General features: G+C 41.5%; 1 protein-coding gene across 1 annotated transcript in view; it reads left to right on the forward strand.

Annotated features, from left to right (window-relative positions):
• The window catches only part of Sorcs3 (sortilin related VPS10 domain containing receptor 3), a 588549-nt gene that overhangs the window by 314690 nt on the left and 250621 nt on the right, over nucleotides 1-23238 (forward strand). Inside the window, exon 4 of the mRNA XM_076924035.1 lies at nucleotides 5749-5907. Within this exon, the coding sequence (XP_076780150.1) occupies nucleotides 5749-5907 (159 nt within the window). The remainder of the gene's footprint in view (nucleotides 1-5748; nucleotides 5908-23238) is intronic.

The following is a 23238-nucleotide window of genomic DNA, read 5'->3' on the forward strand; positions in this document are numbered from 1 at the left end:
CCTGCCCCACAACTACCTCTTGTGGCTCGCATTCTCTTTGCTCATAAGCAGTGGTCTCTCACTCTCTTTTCTATCTGGACTGTGCCCTCTGTTCCCTGCCAATGGTGACCCCGGATATGCATTGCCCAGTCCTCTTCAGAAGCAGATCCCCTGAAGTCTTACCTGCAGGACAGCCCACTCTCATGAAGATAAACCTCATCCATCCATCCTCCAAAACCTACTTGAATGTGTGACATATTGAACCAAATGCATCTTGTCAAAGTCCTCAACCTAATCTTCTCATGGCTTTTCACTCCCAAAAGTGCTAATTCCACCTTTTTTTTCTGTTTTTTTTTTTTTTTTTCAGGTTCAAAAATCTATCAGTTTGGACTGTTTCCAATACTTAATTATTATAAGTAAATACACTAAGATGAGTGTACAGGTGTTGAACCTTTTGATGTGTCATTTCTTTCATTGTCACCACACACACACTGGCTGTAAGCAGACAGTGCTTTATTCTGACCACATCTGGGCACCTCTGCACTCCATCAAGGTGCAGAGTGCTTCTCTGTCCACTTTGTGTTCTTCACGCTTTCATTGGTATTCCCAACCATCAACAATTCTCTGTTCAGCAAAAATACGTGTTACATGTATTTATTTTGTGTATGTTTGCATGCTAAGGGCACACCTGCTGTGGTGTGCAGGTCATGGGAAGGATTCGACTCTCTTCAGGTTCTCTTCAGTTCACTTTGTGTTCTGAAGACTGAACTCAAGTCCTCAGGATCATGTAGCAAATGCCTTGTTACTGAGCTCTCTTTATGTTTTCCTTGACTTGCTTTAGTGGTTGTTGCTTTGTTAAGTGAGGCTAATGTTAAATCCTGTAGGACAAGTGGAGATAGAAATGAGGCTTAATACACTTACACTATGTTGGGATAGAAAGTGGTCAGTTGCAATCTTGGCAAATAAAATAACATGCACAATGGCATAGTGGTACCAGGTAAAGGAGCATATGTGTAAGCATAAGTATATGTTGATGTTCTATGTTTAAAATGTATTTGTTGTTTGCATATTGTAGTCATAATAGTAACTAAACACACGTATTTACAGTGCTCAACACAGTTCCTCAACAGTGGCGCTACAAACAGTCAATGACTGATATTTTATGCTGTTTAATCTTTATTGTAAGTGCATTGTTACATGTTTAGCAACATACCACATCTCTACTATGTAGATCTCAGGAACTTCTTTGACCCCAGCTGTGAGTATTGAAATATTCAGACTTTCTGTTCTCCTTATTCCTGTACTGAGAACTCATTGAATGCTGAGCAGGAAAGGGGACAGAGAAGGGTAGTATCGGCTTGGGCTCTGATTGAGTGGAAATTTATACTCAGCAATATATCAATTACTTCTGTGTGTTTGAGGTCAGTTATGCTCCCAACTCTCTTACACTCCCGGCAAGTCTATCGATGCTATTGCTTTTTCTTATTGATCATAAATGCACTCACGGTCTACCATTAGGAGTCAATTACATAGTAAATTATAGCATCCCTGTTTCTCTATTCGTAGAGTGGTCTGCTTATGAAACTCTTCTCAGAACATTGATGAGTTTGTTTCCTTGATTTGGGGGATGTCAGAACAGAATGAGAGACCGAGAAATGCTTAGCTTTTGGTACTTCCCATAGGTTTTATATAAAAAAAAGAAACTGCGTAATTGAATAAAGTAACATCTATCGATGATATTGTGAGGGTCAGCCAGGAGCTCGGCTTCTACTGCCACCTGTATCTTTTATGTCCTGAGATGCTTTATTAAATGGGGCCATTGTTATTCAGCTTTCCCAGAGTTTTCCTGTGAAACATGTTATAATCAAGGCGTGAAAGGTGTGGATGTATTGGTGAACACTACAGCTTGATGTTACTCATCTGAAGGCAAGACAATTTATTACAGTGGATGGTCCAGTCCACAGAGACTGGATGCCTAAGACTACTATCCAAGCTACTGGTATATTTAGTGCCACCATGGTCTGGATCTCTCCACAGGGGTGAGATGAGGGTGGTCTTTTAAAGCAACAATTTTATTGAGCAAATCCACAATTACCTACTGGTTGGTTTTCATTCATAGCTGAAGCAGTGTTGCTATTTGCTAATAGTGTTTTCAGTTATTACCAGGCTTGCAAAAATGCACATAAATTAATGTCAAATCTAATAGGTACTGGTTTTCTCCATGATCCTTCTTTTTTCTTAGTTATGGTGAACACAGGCACGTGCACAGAGAAAAACAGAAAGATTTACCTTAAATGTCCAAGTGCACAGTACCGCATTGTTAATACATATACACTACTGTTGTGCAGATCTCTAGATGTTTCCATCTTGTGGCTCTAGAACGTTGGGTACACTGGATGGCAACATCCTGGTTCCTTTCTCTTCCCCACTTTTGTTTGTATCCTCACAGAGCTGCTGCCTCAGGTCACTTCTGTCACATCCAGTCTCCCCTTCCTCCCTTCTGGCCTCAGTTGTACAGTTACCGTGACTGATTTAGACATCGGGATATTGTATATATAGTGGTTGTGTACCTTGCACTGTGCTAAGCTCCAGGGGATACATTCGATGTTCTCCTCCTGGAGACGACAAGAGTGGGAATATTGAGTAACTTCCTCATGTTGACATGTGAGCATTCGAGATACCTGCACATAAAATTTATCCCATTAATAGTTTGCTAACCTAAATTTAAAATACCTCCTCCCCTTCCCCAACATCCAGTGGACATCTTTTTTTGTTTTTGTTTGTAGACAAGGTCTCATGTGGCCCAAGCTGGCCTCTATCACTCCATAATTGTGAATGACCTTGAACTCCTGATCCTCCAGCCTTCATTGAGATTCCTGCCCCTTTCACATTGTCCAAACCATAAAAGCACAAAATACAGAAACATCTCCACAGCCTCCACTGCAGCCTGTGGACCTGCACACAAACAGCTACAAGACGAAAGGCGAAGATTCACCTCCTTTATTTCTGCAGAGACAATCTCGCTTACCTCTACCAAGACTCTCATGGCTAGTCTGTAAATGCCTAGTCAACAGGTCTACTTAGTTGGAATACTGATAAAAAGTCTTTGAGGAACATGCCTACTTTCCATTTTGACAGGATTCTTCTCACTTCTTTTCTGTCTTCAGCTGCCTCACTTACTTGCTTTGAACCCGTAGAACTTTGGATACAAATCTTCCCTTAACAATAAAATTTTTATGGCATGAGATTATTTTGTGTATATATGGGACATTATCATGTATAAGACATACTTTACCTTAGGCTTAACTTGGGACATAGCATTTTCCCTCTTACATATATTAATATTATGTTCTGATTTTTTTCCCAGTGCCAACATGTAACTGTGCTGTACTTTCTCCTTTGGTTCTTACTGACTGAGTTCGTGTTCTCCAGGTCGGAGGGAGGAAGTGAGTTTTAAGAGCTAAGGGGTTTCTTGAAACTATTTTATTTCTTCAGTGAATTTCTTAGACATGATTTAGGAAAGCCCAACTCTGTGTGAGTGTTCTGTGTAGCTGGCAGGATTACAATGGTTTTGGGGAGTAATGAGGAAATCACTTTCCTTCTGAGCTTCAGTTTCCTTATCTGTGAAATGCGAAAAAGCCATATTTTTCTTCATGGTATTTATGTGAGGTTTGGATAAAATATCAGGCGAGGTATGAGCATTGGTTTAAAATGTTGGTTTGTATTTCTCTTTCCCCTCGTTTTTCTCAGAAAGCAGGATTGAGACTTCTTAGACAAAAAAAAAAAAAAGAGAGAGAGAGAGAGAGACATAGTTGCTGATATCCAAGTGTATAAAATGTTTCTTGAAGAGAATGTCAGAGAAAGGTTGCAATAAAAATGTACTCTTGCAAACAGGAGCTCTATAAAACTCCCACACACTGTCAATATCCCTTATTATACATTCATTTCTAAAGCGGGTCACTCTCCCATTGACATAAGTTCACTTCGGCATGGGTGCACATATGTGTATGCAGGATCTGTGCATGTGCTAGTCTAGGTGTGTACAATTCCATGTGGTATGTGTGTGTATGTATATATATATATCACATGCTTATGCATGCAAGCATAAGCACACACAGAAAGAGACAAAGCTAGAGGAAGCGAATTCATTGTGTAAAATATTTGATGGCACACTTTATGTAGAATTTTATGACTCATGAGGTATAAAATAAAGTCTATTTAGGATGGTGGCCTTATCTTCTAATTAAAACCATAGTCATGAAGCTTCTTCTTCCTGCATAAAAGAAGCAGTTTAATTTCTCTGAAAGAGGGAAATTTATTTCCTTGCATACTCCACAGTTCGCCCATTGGTTACATGTATAGTGTGATATGATGAAGCTAGTTATGAAGTTGTCCCTCTGACCCAGTTACCTATGATCTCAAACTCTCTAAGCATTGCAGAACCCCCTCCCCCCCTAACATCTTAAGACAGCCCAGTGCTTCCCCCAGGGTCCCCTCTCCCTTTGAGTTCCCAGGAAAAGGCTATTGTGTATCTACTAGTTTATACAAGAACTTTACCTTGGATTTTTACACAGGGATAAAAAAGGTTACTGAGCTACATCCATTTTTACCTGGTAAGATTGCTGATAACTAATGATGGCTTATTTCAATGAGGCCAAAGCAAATATTTGAGAAAAAAAAAAGCATGTTTATATTGAAAGTTGGGGAGGGGTAAAAGTGGAGCATTCTCAGGAGGATGGAAAATGGTAGCTAAAAACAGAAGAGAAACAGAATTAAAGTAGTTACTGGGGAAGAGAGAGGGTCAAAGTGAAAGGCCAATGAATGATCACAGTCGTGTTCAAAGGAAACAAAACAAGACAAAACAAATACAAAACAACAACAACAACAACAACAACAACAACAAAAAACCCAGGCAAAGTCTAGCATCCAAAAGAGATAAGAAGGAAAAACCAGATGAGATTGGTGTACTAGAAGCCGCTAGAAAGAGATTGCTTTAGAAAGGATAGATAAAGTTACCAATACTAAATTCTGTAGGTGTCCGCCCAACGGGTTTAGGAAACAGAAAGGCAATCATTTCTTAGTAGAGTTAATGTCACTAAAGCACTATGCAAAGAAGCTAGACTACATTGGACAGAGTTTTAAATAATAGTTCTAGTAATGCCTTATCAAGAACATAGCTCATGCCGTGTGTTTAAAGGTACTTTGGATAGCATTGGACTTAATACTGAATAAACTGCAGCTTCCACAGTTTAAGTGCTTTCCTATGATGCCATGGCTTGTATGAAACTGCTGACATGCCAACCTGCCCTTGAGGATGTGGAAGCCTTTTGATACTCCCGCGTCTGCCGCTCAGATTGCTTGTCAAACCTAGGGCAGCCAGATTTTCTAAAGGACCTCTGTAAATTTGTGTTTTGGGAAATTTCTCTAGCCAAGGTATCATTAAAACTCTTAAGTTACTTAAATCATAGTTAAGAATGAGCAGAAGAAATCATAAAGTCTTGGGAAGGAATGGTCTTTCCTATATCTGAAAAAATGAGTTTGAACTGGTGTCAAAGGATGGAGGGCCACCTTATATACATTCATCACTTCAAAGATAATAATAATAATAATAATAATAATAATAAATAATAAATGAAATGTTCTTTTCTATGTAGCCCTAGACCCTATTTCTGCTTAGAAAATCATAGGATAAATAAAGCAGTATTTATTATTTATGCGTATTCCAGGCTACTAATTCTATCTTTATTTTCTCCTCTACATTTTCATTAGATCATGCTTCTTAGTGATCCTGAAATGGAGAGCAGTATATTGATCAGCTCAGATGAAGGGGCTACCTACCAAAAGTATCGGCTCACATTCTACATCCAGAGCCTGCTATTCCATCCCAAACAAGAGGACTGGGTGCTGGCCTACAGCTTGGACCAAAAGGTGAACAAACACTGTGTTTGCAAGTTGTCACTTTGAGAATAAACTCTTGTTTGCTCAGTTCAGATTTTGATGAGTATTGGTGACATTTCATTATTCCAGCCATGTTGGTTTGATCTTTGGCAATGAACTTCACTTTGTTATTCTTAATTATCAAAATATACAGAGGCGAGTATGTGTGTGTGTTCATTGTATTGACAATATTTACTTTTAAGTTCATAGTCTTATAATGAATTACTCTAAAATTTAATCATTTCACTTTCTTTTATAACTCCCTTTGAGGTAAGTAAGAGGTAAGTGATTGTTACAGTTTTATAGTGACAACCATAAACAAAGATGCAGAGAGCCAGGGTTCCTATCCATACTCTCTGCTACTGTAGGTAGGACAGCTAGCGTTTGAATGGATATTGCCAGGGTCTATATCTAAGATGTGCTTCATCATACTCTGCTGTCTTGATTTGGTGAAATTTTAGTATAGCCTTGCTCTCTAGGAGTGCAAGGGAAGCTTTAAACAAGTCTCTTCTGTTCTTTTCTAAAAATAAGTCAAAGGTGTAGTAGCCCCCGAAGACTTTCTTTCTGAGCTCTAGCTTCCATGTGTTCCGCAGTGTACTTGATGATGTGAACTACCTATCTTTACCCACTAGTGCTAGCAATCTAGTATTCTCTAATTTAGCTGCAACATAAGAGGCTGAGCTACATCATTAGTAGTTTCTTTTTTCTAATCCACCATGTTGGATCTACCGTTTTGCCTTATTGATGAATTTCTGCTAGGTGAACGGGTAGTCAAATAACTGTCTAAACTGAAAAACTGAACCTGTAGTGTTTGTTCAACTTATATTTCAGAACAGAGACTAGATTATTCTTTATTATATTTCCTGTCACCCCCAGGACCTTAGCTCATATTTCAAGCTACTACACAATAAAGTTATGGGATTGGTCATTCAAAGATAACTTCAAGAACCATATTGCACAGAGATATTCACAGAATAGCTTAGCTGAAATGGTTTCTTCTCTCTACTTTCTCACAACCTAAAACAGTACTCTGAGTACCTATGTGATTGTGAGTGTGTGTGTGTGTGTATGTGTGTGTGTGTGTGTGTGTGTGATGTCATCACCTTTAAACAATAATTTCAACATAACCTTTATATCTCTGGTTAGCAGAACCTCATGGTGGGCGCCAGGTGCTTAAGGCAATCCCCTAAGGACAGCCACATGACATTTGCAGAGCAAAAGCCATTGCAAATACTTTTCTTTCATGGCATCAAGTGGATATTGTATGAAAGACTTAGTCAAATGTCAGACAGTGAGTTTAGATGCTTAGTGTAGCCAAAAAAAATTTGAACCTATGTTGAAAGAAAAATAAATTACTTGGATGTTGTCAAGTGGTTTGTGGTAATTCATTTAGAGGAAGCCCAAAGCACTTAAAGTGTATTTTAACAGAGGCAAGCTAAGTTAGAGGCAGCAGAACCCTCATGGCATGGGGTCAATAAAGCAAACGTGGTGTATCTCATGTTATCCCGTGTATTCCTTTCCTCCATTTCCACAGCACCAAGAATTTCAGGAACATTACTCCTGAGGTATGCTTGTGGATATAATGCCTTCAAAATCCTCTCAGGCTTGATGATTTTTTTTTCACTTAGAATAAATATTTGGAACATGGCAGTGGGTGTTGATGGATTTTCCTAATCACACTGCACATTTCCAGATCTATTATTCCTTAGGTACTTCTTCTTGTTGACATGTTCTGCTGAAAGTGGCTGACTATTCTTCAGACCTACAGTTTCTAACAAGTTTGTGGCCATTCTTCCTTGGAACAAATAGCATCAGGAGAGAGATGAAGCCCCTGGCAATGTTTGCAGGGGTGGCATAAAACACCTCTCCCCGACTATCCAGGATGCAGGGGAGGGTTTTTTTTTTTTCCTTTATTTTGGATGGTAATTTAGTGGCACAGAGTCGGGAAGAGTGATGCTATGTAGTAGCAAATGAAGATGCCAGTGTAGCCGAGATTGATATACAAATGTGTTATTTCAGGCTAGAGCTCTTTCTGATGTGCATGCACGGAGGCAGCTGTTTTCTTCTAGAGAAAATGAAAAGTGCTAGCATTAAGGTAACTGCAGCATCAAAGAGAGATGTTTGTGGTGAAGAGGGAATCGATGTTTCCATTATTGTGCCTTTGATGAAATGCACTAGCAATTTCTTTAGAATCAGTAAGGCTATCTCCTTATGTTGTATGTATTACAAAAGATCTAATTGAATGATATTTTAAAGGGATGATATCCAATTGCTTTACTTTTCAAACGGATATCCCAAAGCTGCAGAAGACTTGCTAGTAGATCTAATTTGGAGAAAGGCACTGACAGAAAAATTATGAGGGCTTTGCTTCTTCCTTTAAGACCCTTTCTGCTTCCCCGATGAGTCTGACCTGGGCTTTTGACCAATTCCTTCACATCTTGCCGTGCTGGGCTTTCCAATTCTTACTAATTCTTTTGCCAGCTCGTGATGTGACTTCACTGTAGACTTTCCTACCATCTTGCAGTTTAAAGTAAAAGGCCCCCATACTCAGGAAACACTCAGGATTCTTTTTTGGCAATAGGAATCCTTGGAGGCATTTTATAACAAGATTTGAGGTTGAAAGAATCAAAGAAAGTAATAATTCGTAGTTGCCCAAATGGAAATGATAAAAGCCAGGCTCCTTTCTTCCTCTCATCTTGCAAGCAAGCTCTGTTTCTTTTTCTTTTCTTTTCTTTTTCTTTTTTTTTTTTTTTGTAGACTCTTGTGTTTTATGTAAGAGACAGGTTCAGCTATCTATCATTCTGTTTCCTCATTGATAACTAAAACAGTTTATATTGTGTTGTTTTGGATTAGCTGAAGGGCCCAATAATATCAATAAATAAAAGTTTTGAAAGATTTTGAGATAAAGTTTTGAAGACAAGGTTCTTGTAGAAGTAGTTGCTGTCCTCACTGCATAAAAAGCTGCATGCCTAAACATGTCTCAGGTTGACAAGGGGATCAGTGTGGTTCCTTAAAAATGGGCACGTGTTTTGTATTCACAAATGCATAAGACCCTGGTAGAGGGAATCACCCTGAAAAGCAGATTTTTTTTTGCATGTGAATCAGTATTGCAAAGCCTTTATGACTATAAATGACTATAACAAATGCAGTGTGTGTGTGTGTATGTGTGTTGTGTTTGTATATGAGTGTGTATGTATGTATGTGTGTTGTATGTGTGTATGAGTATGTATGTATGTATGCATGCTGTGTGTGTATGTGTGTGTATGTATGTATGTGTGTTGTGTGTGTATGTGTGTGTGTATGTGTGTGTGTGTATTTATGTGTGTTGTGTGTGTGTGCATCTGCATATGCCAACTCCCCAAGACCAGAGAGATTGCCTCCTCAATTGCTCACCACTTTATTGTTGAGACACAGTCTCTTAACTGAAACTGCAGTACACCATTTCTACTAGACTGGCTTGTCAGTGAGCTCTGAGGATCTTCCTACTTCCACACCACCCCCTTACCCCCACAGCTAAGTTTACAAACGACCTGTGACCACACCCAGCTGGGTATCTGAACTCACATCATCATGCTTGCAATAACAAGCAGTTTACCCAGTGAAGCATATCCCTAGTCCCTGATAATATTATACTTTCTAAGTATAAACTTTATTTATTTATTCATTCATTCATTCATTCATTCATATTTTGTTACTCAGAGAGGGGGGGTCAATCCAGGGGTTTCATGTATGTAAGGGAAGCATCTACCAGCTAAATTATATCCAAACACCCTAATTTTAATTTTAATTGATCAATAGTCCATTAATAATTACAGTGCAGTTTACAGTGTGGTCCTTAAGATGTGTACACCTAGTCTATTAATTAAATCAAGGCAATTTGCATATCCATCCTTTTCTGATCTATGATTATGTCTTTGCTATGAAAGGCAGGTTTTCTGGGTTATTTCTTATTGTCCAAATAGTAGCTGACGGATTGACGATCTGGTTGAGAGGCTGATGCAGCTTTAGGTATGATGACACTACGGAATGCAAGTTCTGATGCAGAGCAGTTGCATATCCTGTGCAGGCTTTGCTGATTGGCCCACACCTGTGGTTGCTATGCCAGGCCAGGAGCAGGTCCTGGCGAATACTTGATAGCTGTGTTACGCAGGGCCTCCAAATTCAAAATGAAATTTAGAATCGTGCTTCTGGAATGCTGGATACAAATGAAGCTGTGCCTTTCATTTATATTCTCTTTATAAACCCTCAGATTAAAATGTAATTGTATTCAGATCCTTCAGGATTAGTAGGTGATGATAACTTCCTCAGTAGCCATTGGCAGAAACAGGCTTTGTGTCTCTGCATCTGGTGGGGATAAAGCTATTGAGGATTAACAGGGATGGCTGTGGTTTTGAAGCTTGTCATCCATGGAATAGAAATAAACCAAAAGAAACTTTTTATTTAAAGAAAAACTCTGCATTTGCATTAGGTCTTCTCCTAGGATTTTTATAAATGTATTTGTGTATCATTTAAGATAAGAGATAGGAAAAAGCATTACCCGACTCACGTGTAACAAGGGCAGCTATTTGTACAGTGTTCTCACCAGTGCAGTGGGGGATGTGCTGGCTGTATCATCTTAGGAACATGGGTATGGAATAGTTACCTAGTGTGTGAGGAACGACATCCAAGTAGCCTATGGGATTCAAAGATTCGCATCAATCTAGCTGAGCTGAATTCTGAATGGCAAAACTGGTCTAATGTAACCTATTAAGGTGAATTTTGTCATGGTGGTGCAATATGGACCCGCATTAGTAACAACATTCAATTGTTAGTGCTCACAAGAATGTAATTACCTCAGAACAGCCTTCAGCACAATCAGAGATCCAGTGGCCTGGGTCTTTCCCAGTCATCTTCTATCAAGCTAGTCAACCCCCACTACCCCGTGCCTTTAGTAAAGCGTTTTTCTGTTGCGTACCTGTTGCAATTTTTGTTCTGCTTGATTTTCTGTTGCTGTGAAAAACACTGTGGCCGAAAGAACTTGAGGAAGAGGGGGCTAATTTCATCTTACGACTTAAGGTGAATCATAAGAGGGAGCCATGGGAAAAAGAACCTAAGGCAGGAATTCAAGGCACAAACAGCAGAGCCCTGCTTTTTGGCTTCTCCTCTCTAGGTTGCTCAGCTGTCTTTCTTATACAGCCCAGGCTGCCTTCCTGGAGATGGCGCCGCCCACAGTGGGCTTGCCCCTCTTACACCTATTAACAGTTAACACCACATCTCACTGATATTCCACAGACCAACCTGATGGAGAGAAAAAAAAAAAGAGGTTCTTCTCTTCCCAGGAGTGTCTAGGCTTTGTCAAGTCGATGATAAAACCTAGCCAGCACACCACTTAGAGAACCTGGCTTGTTTTCTTAAGGGATAAAAATAGTATTTGGTAAAATAATGAAAAAGAACAAATAAACCAGCATTGACTCACAGTATTCCTGGGGAAATGGGAACAAACATCTATTTACTCCAGATAAGGAACCAATGATAGACCAAAGTCACAATACTGCCACTGTCCAGCTTGGTGACCCAGTGTGCTCACTGTGGTTACTAGCAGAAGAACAGGTGAAGACTTTTTTACAGAAGTATAGACAACCCAGAAGCAGCTGCATCGCTGGAAAGCCCACCTAAGCATAGGTGATGACCCCCATAAAGGCTTCAACCCTTGATACTCTGAGTGACTTGTATGCAGTTTAATAGGTCAGAGTTTCTTCCAGGCAGCTGCTCTGGCCTGAGTCCCCTCGGCCATCTTTACTGCTTCTGTAATTTTGGAATACTATGCATTTAGTTAGTTTCAGGGGCTTCCTGAGACTTTGGAGTTGTTTATTTCTTGAGTTTTCTGAGCTTCCCTCCAGAAAGGGATGTTTCAGCTCAGAGGAGATTGCTACATGGTACTCAGGTAAATAATAATTCTTCTTCCCATGCCTGGCAGAAATGAATCATAGCTAATTTGTAATCATGAGAGATGGTTGCAGCTGCAGGGGCACCACGAAGTATATCATACTTTTTAGTATGGTAACTTTTTAGTCTTCTCTGTATTCTTCTGCCTGCTTCTTCATAAACTGGCCTTGTATGCATGTGTTGATATGTGGGTTCATGCTGTTTTCCTAATTTAATTCTTACCTACAACTGCACCCTAGATTTCTAGTTTCTGGTTGGACTCAGGAATTCTGCTAGTCCCTCTCTATTCTTACGCTTTTGTCCCCTTAGTCCAGGCTACCTCTTTTTATTCACTCTCTACTTTCTACCTGCATTTGAACCACTCACACTGGGATAGTAATACCTGACTTTTTAAATGAATATTGTGCATGGAAAGTTTCAGAGTAAATAATGAATTACATACAGAAAAAATGTGTGTATGTTGAGCCTACTGAATAAACAGTACACTGGTGAACCCAGATCCCCGCCCAAGCAACAGCACTGAAGTTTCATAACTCCACGTATGTTTTTTCCTTCATCATCATATGCCTTCTGTGGGGGCCGCTATAATGTCACGCAGATGGCTTTATGGTGGGACAGACAAAAAGTCACATTCCTCAAAGGAAAGGTTAAAAAATTGCAAGTAAGGGAAGTGACAGAGAAGGAATCGTTTAAGTGAGAAACATCTGACATCAACAAAGACAGGGAATTACACGATGCCGAATGCAGCAGTTGCTGCTATGGAGCTGGCCCAGCAGATACATGAATTCCTTAAGGAATCTTTCAAAACTACTCACATGAAATGAACAAACTTCAGTTTTAAAAGATACATTGCTTTCTAGACCAGTGCTGGCACAGTGGTGCTGAGACTCGGGTCCTGAAGTAGTATTTATTAGCATGCAATAACATTGTTTCCTGGAAGATATTTTGATAACCCTACTGCAAAGCATGCACATATTTATACTTTGATTTAATGAAACACTGCTATGAAGATTTAGGTTTAATAATACTTATCAAAACTACTCATAATGGACACAATGGGTATAAACATATTAAATTGTAGTAAATGCACTTGATGGCTTAATATACAGCCATTAATAATGATAACTATGTAGTATTGTGGATATATGCATTATATATATATATATATATATATATATATATATATATATATATATATAGTGTGTGTGTGTGTATGCTATATTATATCAAATATACAAATGTATAATAATATATGGTTTAAAAGTACTTTTTGAATATAGGTATGCAAAAAATAAGACAGAATAGAAAGAAAGGAAAGAGAAGGGAGGGAGGAAGGAGAAACACAAAAAGAAAGGGGTGGGAGAGGAATGGAAGCAGATCAGAAGAAGGAAGGGGGCCTTTAGATTTTAAAACTTTAGGACTTGGTTCCAGTTTTCTTTTTCCATGCAGTTAGTTCTTGGGATTAAGCTCTAGTAGTCAGGCTTGGTGGCAAGTGACCTTACTCATTTAGTAGCCAAAATTTCTGCATAGATTGGCAGGCTACACGCCATACCCCATTTCTTACCGAGGAGCTATTGGCAGTCGATAGCTAATGTGGAAAAAGAAAATCAACCCCTTCTGATTTGAGAGTGTGGACACTGGTAAGTGCCCCATGATCCAGTTGGTGGCTGTTGTGTTTTATAAAAAGAAAAGAAGCCACGGATATGTTTGGTGGAGGCGCAGTTTGGTGCTGGGGAAGGGGGTACCTCTGCGGGCCCATGCTGAGGCATTCCCTTGCCCCTAAGGTACCAGCCACAAGACAGTATAGTATAGAATAGAGTTTATTTAGGGAATGGGGAGGGGAGTTGAGGACATAGACTGGAGAGATAGAGAAAGGCAGAAAGAGAGATGGAGATGGAGATGGAGATGGAGATGGAGATGGGAGAGGGAGAGGGAGAGGGAGAGGGAGAGGGACAGGGACAGGGACAGGGACAGGGACAGGGACAGGGACAGGGACAGGGACAGGGACAGGGAGAGAGAGGAGAGGGAGAGGGAGAGGGGGAGGAGAGAGGGAGGAGAGGGAGAGAGGGAGAGGAAGAGAGGAAGAGGGAGAGGGAGGAGAGGGAGAGGTAGAGAGAAAAGAGGGAGAGGGAGAGGTACAGGGAGAGAGGAAGGGGGAGGGGGGATAGGGAGAGAGGGGGAGAAAGAGAGGGAGAGGGAGAGAGAGGGGGAGAGAGGGGGAGAGGGGGAGAGAGAAGAGAGAAGAGAGAAGAGAGAAGAGAGAAGAGAGAAGAGAGAAGAGAGAAGAGAGAGAGGAGAGAAGAGAGAGAGGAGAGAGGAGAGAGGAGAGAGGAGAGAGGAGAGAGGAGAGAGGAGAGAGGAGAGAGGAGAGAGGAGAGAGGAGAGAGGAGAGAGGAGAGAGGAGAGAGGAGAGAGGAGAGAGGAGAGAGGGGAGAGGGGAGAGAGGAGAGAGGGAGAGAGGAGAGAGGAGAGAGGAGAGAGGAGAGAGGAGAGGAGAGAGGGGAGAGAGGGGAGAGAGGGGAGAGAGGGGAGAGAGGGGAGAGAGGGGAGAGAGGAGAGAGAAGGGAGGGGGAGGAGAGGGGAGAGGGGAGGAGAGGGGAGAGGGGAGGGGGAGAGGGGAGGGAAAGAGGAGAGAGGGGACGGGGAGAGGAGAGGGGAGAGGGGAGGAGAGGGGAGAGGGGAGGAGAGGGGAGAGGGGAGAGGGGAGAGGGGAGAGGGGAGAGGGAAGAGGGGAGAGGGGAGAGGGGAGAGGGGAGAGGGGAGAGGGGAGAGGGGAGAGGGGAGAGAGGGGAGAGAGGGGAGAGAGGGGAGAGAGGGGAGAGAGGGGAGAGAGGGGAGAGAGGGGAGAGAGGGGAGAGAGGGGAGAGAGGGGGAGAGAGGGGAGAGAGGGGAGAGGAGAGGGGAGAGAGGGGAGAGAGGGGAGAGAGGGGAGAGAGGGGAGAGAGGGGAGAGAGGGGAGAGAGGGGAGAGGAGAGGGGAGAGAGGGGAGAGAGGGGAGAGAGGGGAGAGAGGGGAGAGAGGGGAGAGAGGGGAGAGAGGGGAGAGAGGGGAGAGAGGGGAGAGAGGGGAGAGAGGGGAGAGAGGGGAGAGAGGGGAGGAGAGAGGGGAGAGAGGGGAGAGAGGGGAGAGAGGGGAGAGAGGGGAGAGAGGGGAGAGAGAGGGGAGAGAGGGGAGAGGGGAGAGGGGAGAGGGGAGAGAGGAGGGGAGGAGAGGGGAGGGGAGGGGAGGAGAGGGGAGGAGAGGGGAGGAGAGGGGAGGAGAGGGGAGGAGAGGGGAGGAGAGGGGAGGAGAGGGGAGGAGGAGAGGGGAGGAGAGGGGAGGAGGAGAGGGGAGGAGAGGGGGAGAGAAGAGGGGGAGAGGAGGAGAGGAGAGAGGAGAGAGGAGGAGAGAAGAGAGGAGGAGAGAGGAGAGAGGAGAGAGGAGAGAGAGGAGAGAGAGAGGAGAGGAGAGAGGAGAGAGGAGGAGAGAGGAGAGAGGAGAGAGGAGAGAGGAGAGAGGAGAGAGGAGAGAGGAGAGAGGAGAGAGGAGAGAGGAGGAGAGAGGAGAGAGGAGAGAGGAGAGAGGAGAGAGGAGAGAGGAGAGAGGAGAGAGGAGAGAGGAGAGAGGAGAGAGGAGAGAGGAGAGAAGAGAGAAGGAAGAGAAGGAAGAGAGAGAAGAGAAAGAGAGAGAAGAGAGAGAAGAGAGAGAAGAGAGAGAAGAGAGAGAAGAGAGAGAAGAGAGAGAAGAGAGAGAAGAGAGAAGAGAGAAGAGAGAAGAGAGAAGAGACCAGCCATGAGCATGTGGAGAGAAAGAAGGGGAGGGGAATTGGGAGAGAAGGCACAGAGAGGAAAGAGGAGGGAAGAGAGTAAAAGAGCAAGAGAGTGAGGAGGGGGCAAGCAGCTCCTTTTATAGTGAGTCAAGCACACCTGGCTGTTGCCAGGCAATTGTGGGGTGGAGCCTAGACGAAATGCCAGCAGTGGCTCCATACTCATGCACATCTGGACATCCTTATTGGCTTTCATGGAGTATTATTTAAAAATTCATGAAGCTGTGGGGGGGATATGAGAGAGAGTTGGAGGGCACACGTAGGCTGGATATGGTGATATTTCATTGTAAACTTGTCGGTAGTGCGTAACAAAACCTGTAATAATAAAAAATTAAATACAATGGAAGGAAATATTCCCGAATACTAATGTTACTATTAGCGATGGAATCCTATTTGTAGCAGTTTCAAATAGAATTTGTTTCCCAAATCTTCTCTGATTTCATTAGATTACCGTTATAATTAAAAATGTCTGAGGGGTAATCTTTCAGGTTTAGTTTAGCGATGGTAATTATAAAGCAGCAAGCTTGGAAAAGGCTTCAGATGTGACTGGGGTTGATCTTAGGTAACGCTAGATGAACTAATTATTTCCATATGATCACCAGAGGCACTGTGTAGTGGAAGAGTTCTCTGATGTCAGAATGTACTTCACTATGGCTGTTTTAGAACTCCGAAGCTATAGAAAGAATTATTTTCTTCCAAGAAAAACTATGCTCTTGTTGGATATATAAGCTTGATCTATATTATTTACAACTCTGCTACAAATGTGGGCTTTATTATTTAGAAGGCACCCACTATAGATAGATGCTGAGGAAGTGATTTATTCTGATGGTGTTTTAGAAGACTATTCCAGCTGTAACCAAAATTTTAATTAGTACTTGCTTATAGGATTTGACAGCTATAATGGAAACAAATAGTGTTGCAGAGAAGGAGTGGAAACCCAGCCGCTGTTCTTACTCTCTCTCCTCATAACTCTTATCCTACGCGTGTCGTACTACCAAGAATCAAGACATGGGCTGTTTCCTGGAAATGGAGATGTAGACATATCCCCAGGTGCCTTCTGTTTATTGAACACTGGCTTCTTATGTACATGACCACACCAGATTCTCCTAGGAGTCTGCAAGGTAGAACTGATGATTTGTAAATTACAGATGGATGAAGGTCACACTAACTTGCTCAAGGTTACAGAGCATCACTTGCTGTCTGCACTCTCCCTAGGTCTGACTGTGGTTTGTCCACCATCACTTTCTTCTCTCCGACAGGCTGACAGCCTTCCAGTGGCCTTGGCACAGTTCTTCAGCATGGGCCCGATTACAGGAGATCCACGTGCACACCAAAATCCATTATAGCTAAGTCTTAAATGAAATCAAAGATTCTTCTGCCTCATTTCTTATTTGATGGGAGTTGTCTGAATAAAACTGTAAAAAAGAATCTGTTAAAGCACTCCCCAGATATATGTCATCGTTGTTCCTAGGGTGAAAGTGTCAACAAGGGAGCTGCAGAGTTGAGGAAGTGGGAGATGGGTGTCCACTTAGATTCGTTTTCATTGATTTGTTCAAATCTACAGGTTAATATATTGACTAAGGTAAATTATTTGCCATTTAAAGAAATAATGCTGTGATCTGAAGTTTTTAAAGGAAGCTTATGGAGACAACATCTTTAATATGGTAATGAGGATAGAAGTTGAAATCATTTAATTCATTTACAAATCATGAATATGTATTATGCTCTAAATGAAAAGAAGGACTAAAACAGATATAGTGTTTGTTCAATTTGCTAAAGAGAAGACAATTTGTCAAGATTTTCCCCCCAAAACTCAAGCAATATGCAAATGTAGGAAAATCAGACCCCCCATGTTAATTCACTGGCATGATGAATATTTTTATAATTCTAATTAGTACCAGTCATTTAGTCTAGCAATTTCCCCCAATCTATCCAATTTGAAATTAAAATAGATGCCTTGATTACCAAACTCATTAGAAAAGAAGCACCCTTCTCACTAACCAGTTCATTTAAAATTCTCAAACTGAATGGAGTGTGGAACACTCGTGTTGTCAATTGGCATAAGTGAAGTGAGTCTTAATTGGGAGCATTGTGAAGTATTCGTACTGCTGCATGTTTCGCTGCAATATAATATATCATTCATTAAATATAACAAAAGCAACTTTTACATGTCTTAATTAAGAGGAGTTTGTGCTCTTGGTAATTTTGTACCGTCGAATGTCACAATTGTTTGCGTTTGAAGCCCTGACGTGTATTAATGTCAGGAAGATGAAGTCTCACTCTGCATTTATCACACAGATTATGTGAAGAATGGCAGTTTTAATGTGAGAGAAGAAAATTAAATTATAGAGCATTGACTTTTTACTTCAAAGTACAAGCATGCATATTGTCCTCGTGAGAATTGATGGAAAAGTCTAGAAGTATTTCATTCATGGCAAGGAACAGAGGACGTGAGCTCAGCAGACGAGTAGGAAAGGAAAGGAAGGAGAGAAATAGCAGTGGAATATTTCTCATTCTGTAGTTCTTTTTTAATCAAGGCAGGAAGTAGTAGATGGAGAGAAATTCCATCCAATATATTTTTTGTCTACTCAAAAGAGCAATAGAGACGTGTGACAGAGCAGATTGATATTCTGCCCAAGCAAAATGTGGTGGAGGTGGGACGAGAGGAGGAATTGGCTCCAGGCCAGGGAGATGCTACAAATGGGGACTCCACAGAAATGCTGAACTAGGGTGACAGAGGAAGGCAGTCAAGGCAACACAGGAAACTGGAGAGTGTATTGCAAAAGTGATGCCTCTGTGGGCATAAGATACAAAACGGACTTCCTTTGATTTTAATTCTCCATGTAATTCACATACAAGCAGTTGAAGGATATTTATGGATTATTTCAGCCCCCCCACCCCCATTAACAAGAATGAAACACTTATCTGTGTCACTAATGTCCATGAGAAATCCAATTTTAGCCGACAGTATTGATGTTCTGTTTGTAGCCCTTTAGTATTTTTAATCCCGTGTGCTTCCACCAATTCTGACAGCCGATATTTGTGTTTCTCTTCTCTGAGGGCTTTCTCCAAAGCCTTTGGCTGCTGTGGTAACCCTATGTACAGCCTGCTATAGTAGTGGGAGGGGATTAATCCCAGGGAACAGCCCTTAGACACTGGCCAACAGATCTTGGTGCATAACATCTAGGCTACCAATGGTCTTGTGTCTGTTAACACTGAAGTCATGAGAAGCACAAGAAAAAACGGTGCTAGCCAGGCCTCGAAGGCCCTGGAGCAGGAAAAGAATGCAAAGATGACTGAGATGGGTATTTTCTCATAAAAACTACACGCTGTTTGCTCTTGGCATTTTATTTTTGTTGTCCCTTTGCATTTGGAAATGACATCAGATCCTCAGATGTGTCAGAAGTTGCAGAATAATGTTTGGTTGACCTGATTGTGTTCCAGGTTATTGTAAAACGCATCATTAACTTCCCCTTTGCTTGCAGGATAGAGTAGAATCCTCCAGTTAACCATGAAGACTGCTGTAATTTAAGTTTTAAAGATTCTCTTTCCTTTACCCAACTACTCAGGTATCAGGAAGTACTTCCTCCAGCTTTTCACTAAAACCGTAGGTGTGTGCCTCTCAGGGAGAATCCTTCTGTTTTCTTCATCTAGATGGTTCTGTTGAAATTTTCAAAATTCAAAGCAGCAGGGGAGAGATGGCTCAGTTGGTAAGGTACTTGTGTAAACCTGAGGGTCTGACCTCAGATCCCCAGCACCTGTGAAAAGAAGCACTCATCTGTAACAGAGGCTTTGTAAGGATGGGGAGAGACAGATAGGTATCTGGAGCTCACTGGTAGTGAGACTAGCCAATAAGGTAACTCCAGGTTCATTGGGAGACTTCATCTCAACCACCACCACCACCACAGCAACAACCACAACAACAAGTGGAGAGTATAACTAAGAAGGATTCATAACTTCTACCTCTAGTGACTACATGCTTATACATGTGGGCACCTGAATGTGCACATAAACAAGCCCACATAAACATGTGCAATACACACACACACACACACAAACACACACACGCACACGCACACACATGCACACACATGCACACTAAATAAGCAAACAAACAACAGCCACAACAAAACCCCTCAAAACAAAGTGAGTTTCAGGAAGAAATTTGCCTACACACACTTTATCTGTGGAATTTTAACTAAACAAAATTCAAGCTTTAAGAAGAGCTTTCTTTCTATGCCCTGGAGAGATAGAACTTGTCTCCAACCTCTCCCCGGTCCTGCTTGCTGCCTGACACAAGGCCAGCAGCTGTGCCCCACCACAGCCTTTTGCAGTGTTTGTTCCTCCTAACCACAGGTTCAGAATTAATGGAGCCGGAGACCCTGGGCTGAAAGGAGGTCCAAAGGAAATCATCCTCTTCATGTTGTTCCTCCAGGAGCTAATATGTGTTCCTTCAGGAGCACTTCGCTCATCAGTACAAGGGCTGACAAACATAGTTTTATACTGCACATCGAGAAAACCTATCTCAGAGGAAACTACTATTGTCTTAATAGTTAGGATACCAAAAGATCTTAGATGACTTCTGGGTGAGAGATAAAGGTAATAATTGAAAAGCAAAGGAACTCATTTCAGAGTGATTCCAAAATAGAACCTGACTTAATGATCGCCTGTAAGTCACAGGAGAGTGGGTGAAGGCTACCCCTGATCAACATAAGACCTAAAAGGATGCCATTGATCAGATATTCTGACTGCCTAAGGTTGAGGGCTGTACCCCTGGTACATTCCCTTCCTGACAAAGGGGAATCTTGTTTCCCAAAAACACCAAGTACTTGAGAGGAGCCCTCTGGAGGGAGACTGGCACCCAGGGGTGCCTTGCCGGAGATAATCCTGCTGTTGTTTCCAGCCCTTCTTTTGTTGCTTCTCTGACATTTTATCCAGTGCGTCTGTTGGCTGTTCTGAGTGCCTGAGGCAGCAGCCAGCAGTAGCTGTCTGAGTAAGTTATTGAAGCAGGCTTTTTAAAATGGAGACTTTTTAATTTGAAGTGCCTGGTGGAGACACCAGGGTTGTAATCCAGAAGCTTTGTAATAGGCAGCTAGGGAATGAATGAGGGGAAAGAGATATATTAACTTTTCTATCTTCAAACACTGGTGGACTAATATTGGACTTGACTGTTCTCATAATTAAGATGCTGAGAGTCCACTCTTGAGAGTCTCCCTCAGCGTGGGTGGGCTTTGGAAATCTGACCAGAGGGTTCAGTCCTTTCAGTGAGAGCTCCGAGTCAGCAGCTGGGCTTTACTCTTGATGGTCTCTGCTTGCCTTTGGGTATTTGTAATTCCGTATTCTTTTTAGATACTGAAAATGACAATTTAATACTCAGGTAAAAAAAGAAAAGCTGAGATTATGTATCTCTATTATAAATATCACAGCGGAATCATTAGAAATAGCTGAAAATTACTTTTCTGCCACAATTCTGGTCTTTTTTTTCTTCACTCTCCAGTGCTCTTATTTCTTGATGTGAGAGTCTAACAAATATTTTTTTTTGTCTCAAAACGAGTTCTTCCTAAGGATTCATATTGGTAAAATAAATAGGAAAATAATATAAAGAAGCATAGAGACCAGTAGCCCTGTCTTGCTTGTTGCACATCATTGAGAGCATCAAAAACTTAGCTTTTCTTCTGGTTATAGCTCAGTGACCAAATATGTGCTTAGCCCTGTGTGAGGCCCTGGGTTCTGCCTTTAGCCTGGATTCTGTCTTTAGCAGGAACAAAGCAATGGAAACAAAAACTAAAACGGAAAAAAAAAAATACTACGTCATCCATCAACCAAGTCAAGCCTAAGACATTTAACAAATGCTTATTGGGCACTAACCATATTCCAGGAGCTAACTAGATGTCCATTAATGGGCACTGATACCATCTCTGTTGTCCTGGAGAAACATTGATCAAGTAAATAGCTGATGTCAATTGTAAGAAATGCTATAAAAAAAAAAAACCCTTGATGGTTATGAAAGTATATGTTGAGGGCAAGGGCTGATTTATCTTCCAGACATTAATAAAGGCCTGACAAGTTGGCTCAGTAGGTAAAGCAGTGTGAACCTGGTATAATATCCAAAACCACTGTGGTAGTGTTCATTTGTAATCTCATCACTCCTGTGGTGAGATAGGAGAAAGAGGACAATCAGCTGGAAGCTTACAGTGTGGACAAGATTGGCAGAAGTATTAAGACCCTGCTTCAACAAGGTGACAGGCAACAACCAACTCCTCTAAGGTGGCTCTGTTCTGTTCTCTCTCTCTCTCTCTCTCTCTCTCTCTCTCTCTCTCTCTCTCTCTCTCTCTCTCTCTGTATACCAATTAAAAGAAAGAATTTAGGTGCTGTTAAAGTGGAACCTGTAGGTGCTGTTAAAGTGGAACCTTTTAGATTATTGGGAAAGTCAGTTATGTCAAATGATGTTTTGCTGGGGCACACAGGCGAAAAGATGTTTTGCAACAGCAGACACCTGAAAGGATGAAGGAATAAAAATATGACCCACAGACAATGGGAGCTGGAGCATTGCTTTAGCTTGCTCTACCTCACTATTCTACTATTCTTTGCTAACCACAGGCATGTATCGGTTCGCCTTCCATTGTGATGCTGAGTTCCCTTTGTGGTGATGCCATTGAGAGAAACCTGCCCAAAAACTTCTCATGAGGCTCTTGCAGCTTCTTGCCACTTCTGAGGCCTTAGGCCAGTTGGTGAGCCTTGTGGTTTCTTCTGGATTGAATTGCCCTTTTTGTTTTGTATATGGTGACTGCCAAGTATACTGGACTACAACTGTCGATTCATATTTGGTGTTTGCAACTTGACTGAATGTTAATATCCTGATAATGAGGATTGGACTCACCTCCAAAGAATTATTTCTAAACAGGTCTATCTCCCCCATGTCCTAATAACTTTTCTCTTCCATTACCTCTGTCTGAACCCTTGTTAAAGTAGGTTGAGAAAAATGTATACCTGTATACTGGAGAGATGGCTCAGCAGTTAAGAGCACTGTCTGCTCTTCCAGAGGTCCTGAGTTCAATTTCTAGCAACCACATGGTAGCTCACGACCATCTGTAATGGGATCTGATGCCCTTTTCTCAGATGCAGGTGTACATAGAGATAGATCACTCATATACATAAAATAAATAAATACTTTATAAAATAAAGAAAGAATGTTTGCTTTATTATATTGAAACATTAATTTCTCTCTTGGAGTTAAATAATATTTGATGTTCATAAACATCACTTAAAGCTAGGATTATCTTATTATTCACATTCAGATTTATATAAATAACTTTAGTGAGGTATCATTGCCACTGGATGATGGTACAAATTTGTGTAAATATCATATATTCAACATGAGGACGCCCCCATGCAGTCTCAAGGTAGTCAAGGCTGCCAACATAACTTACATCAATGAAAGTCTCTGCATACTCCTAAGTAACTCTCTCCTTCCATCTGCATCTCCAAACACATTCGCAGGAAGGGATTTGCTTCCTGTTAGTACAGACTAATTTACCCAATTCACCACTAGATTTTTGTTAAAGTGGAGACTTATGTGCAATGCTTCATTT

The sequence above is a fragment of the Arvicanthis niloticus genome, chromosome 1, assembly GCF_011762505.2.
Source record: "Arvicanthis niloticus isolate mArvNil1 chromosome 1, mArvNil1.pat.X, whole genome shotgun sequence".
Taxonomy (NCBI): Eukaryota; Metazoa; Chordata; class Mammalia; order Rodentia; family Muridae; genus Arvicanthis; species Arvicanthis niloticus.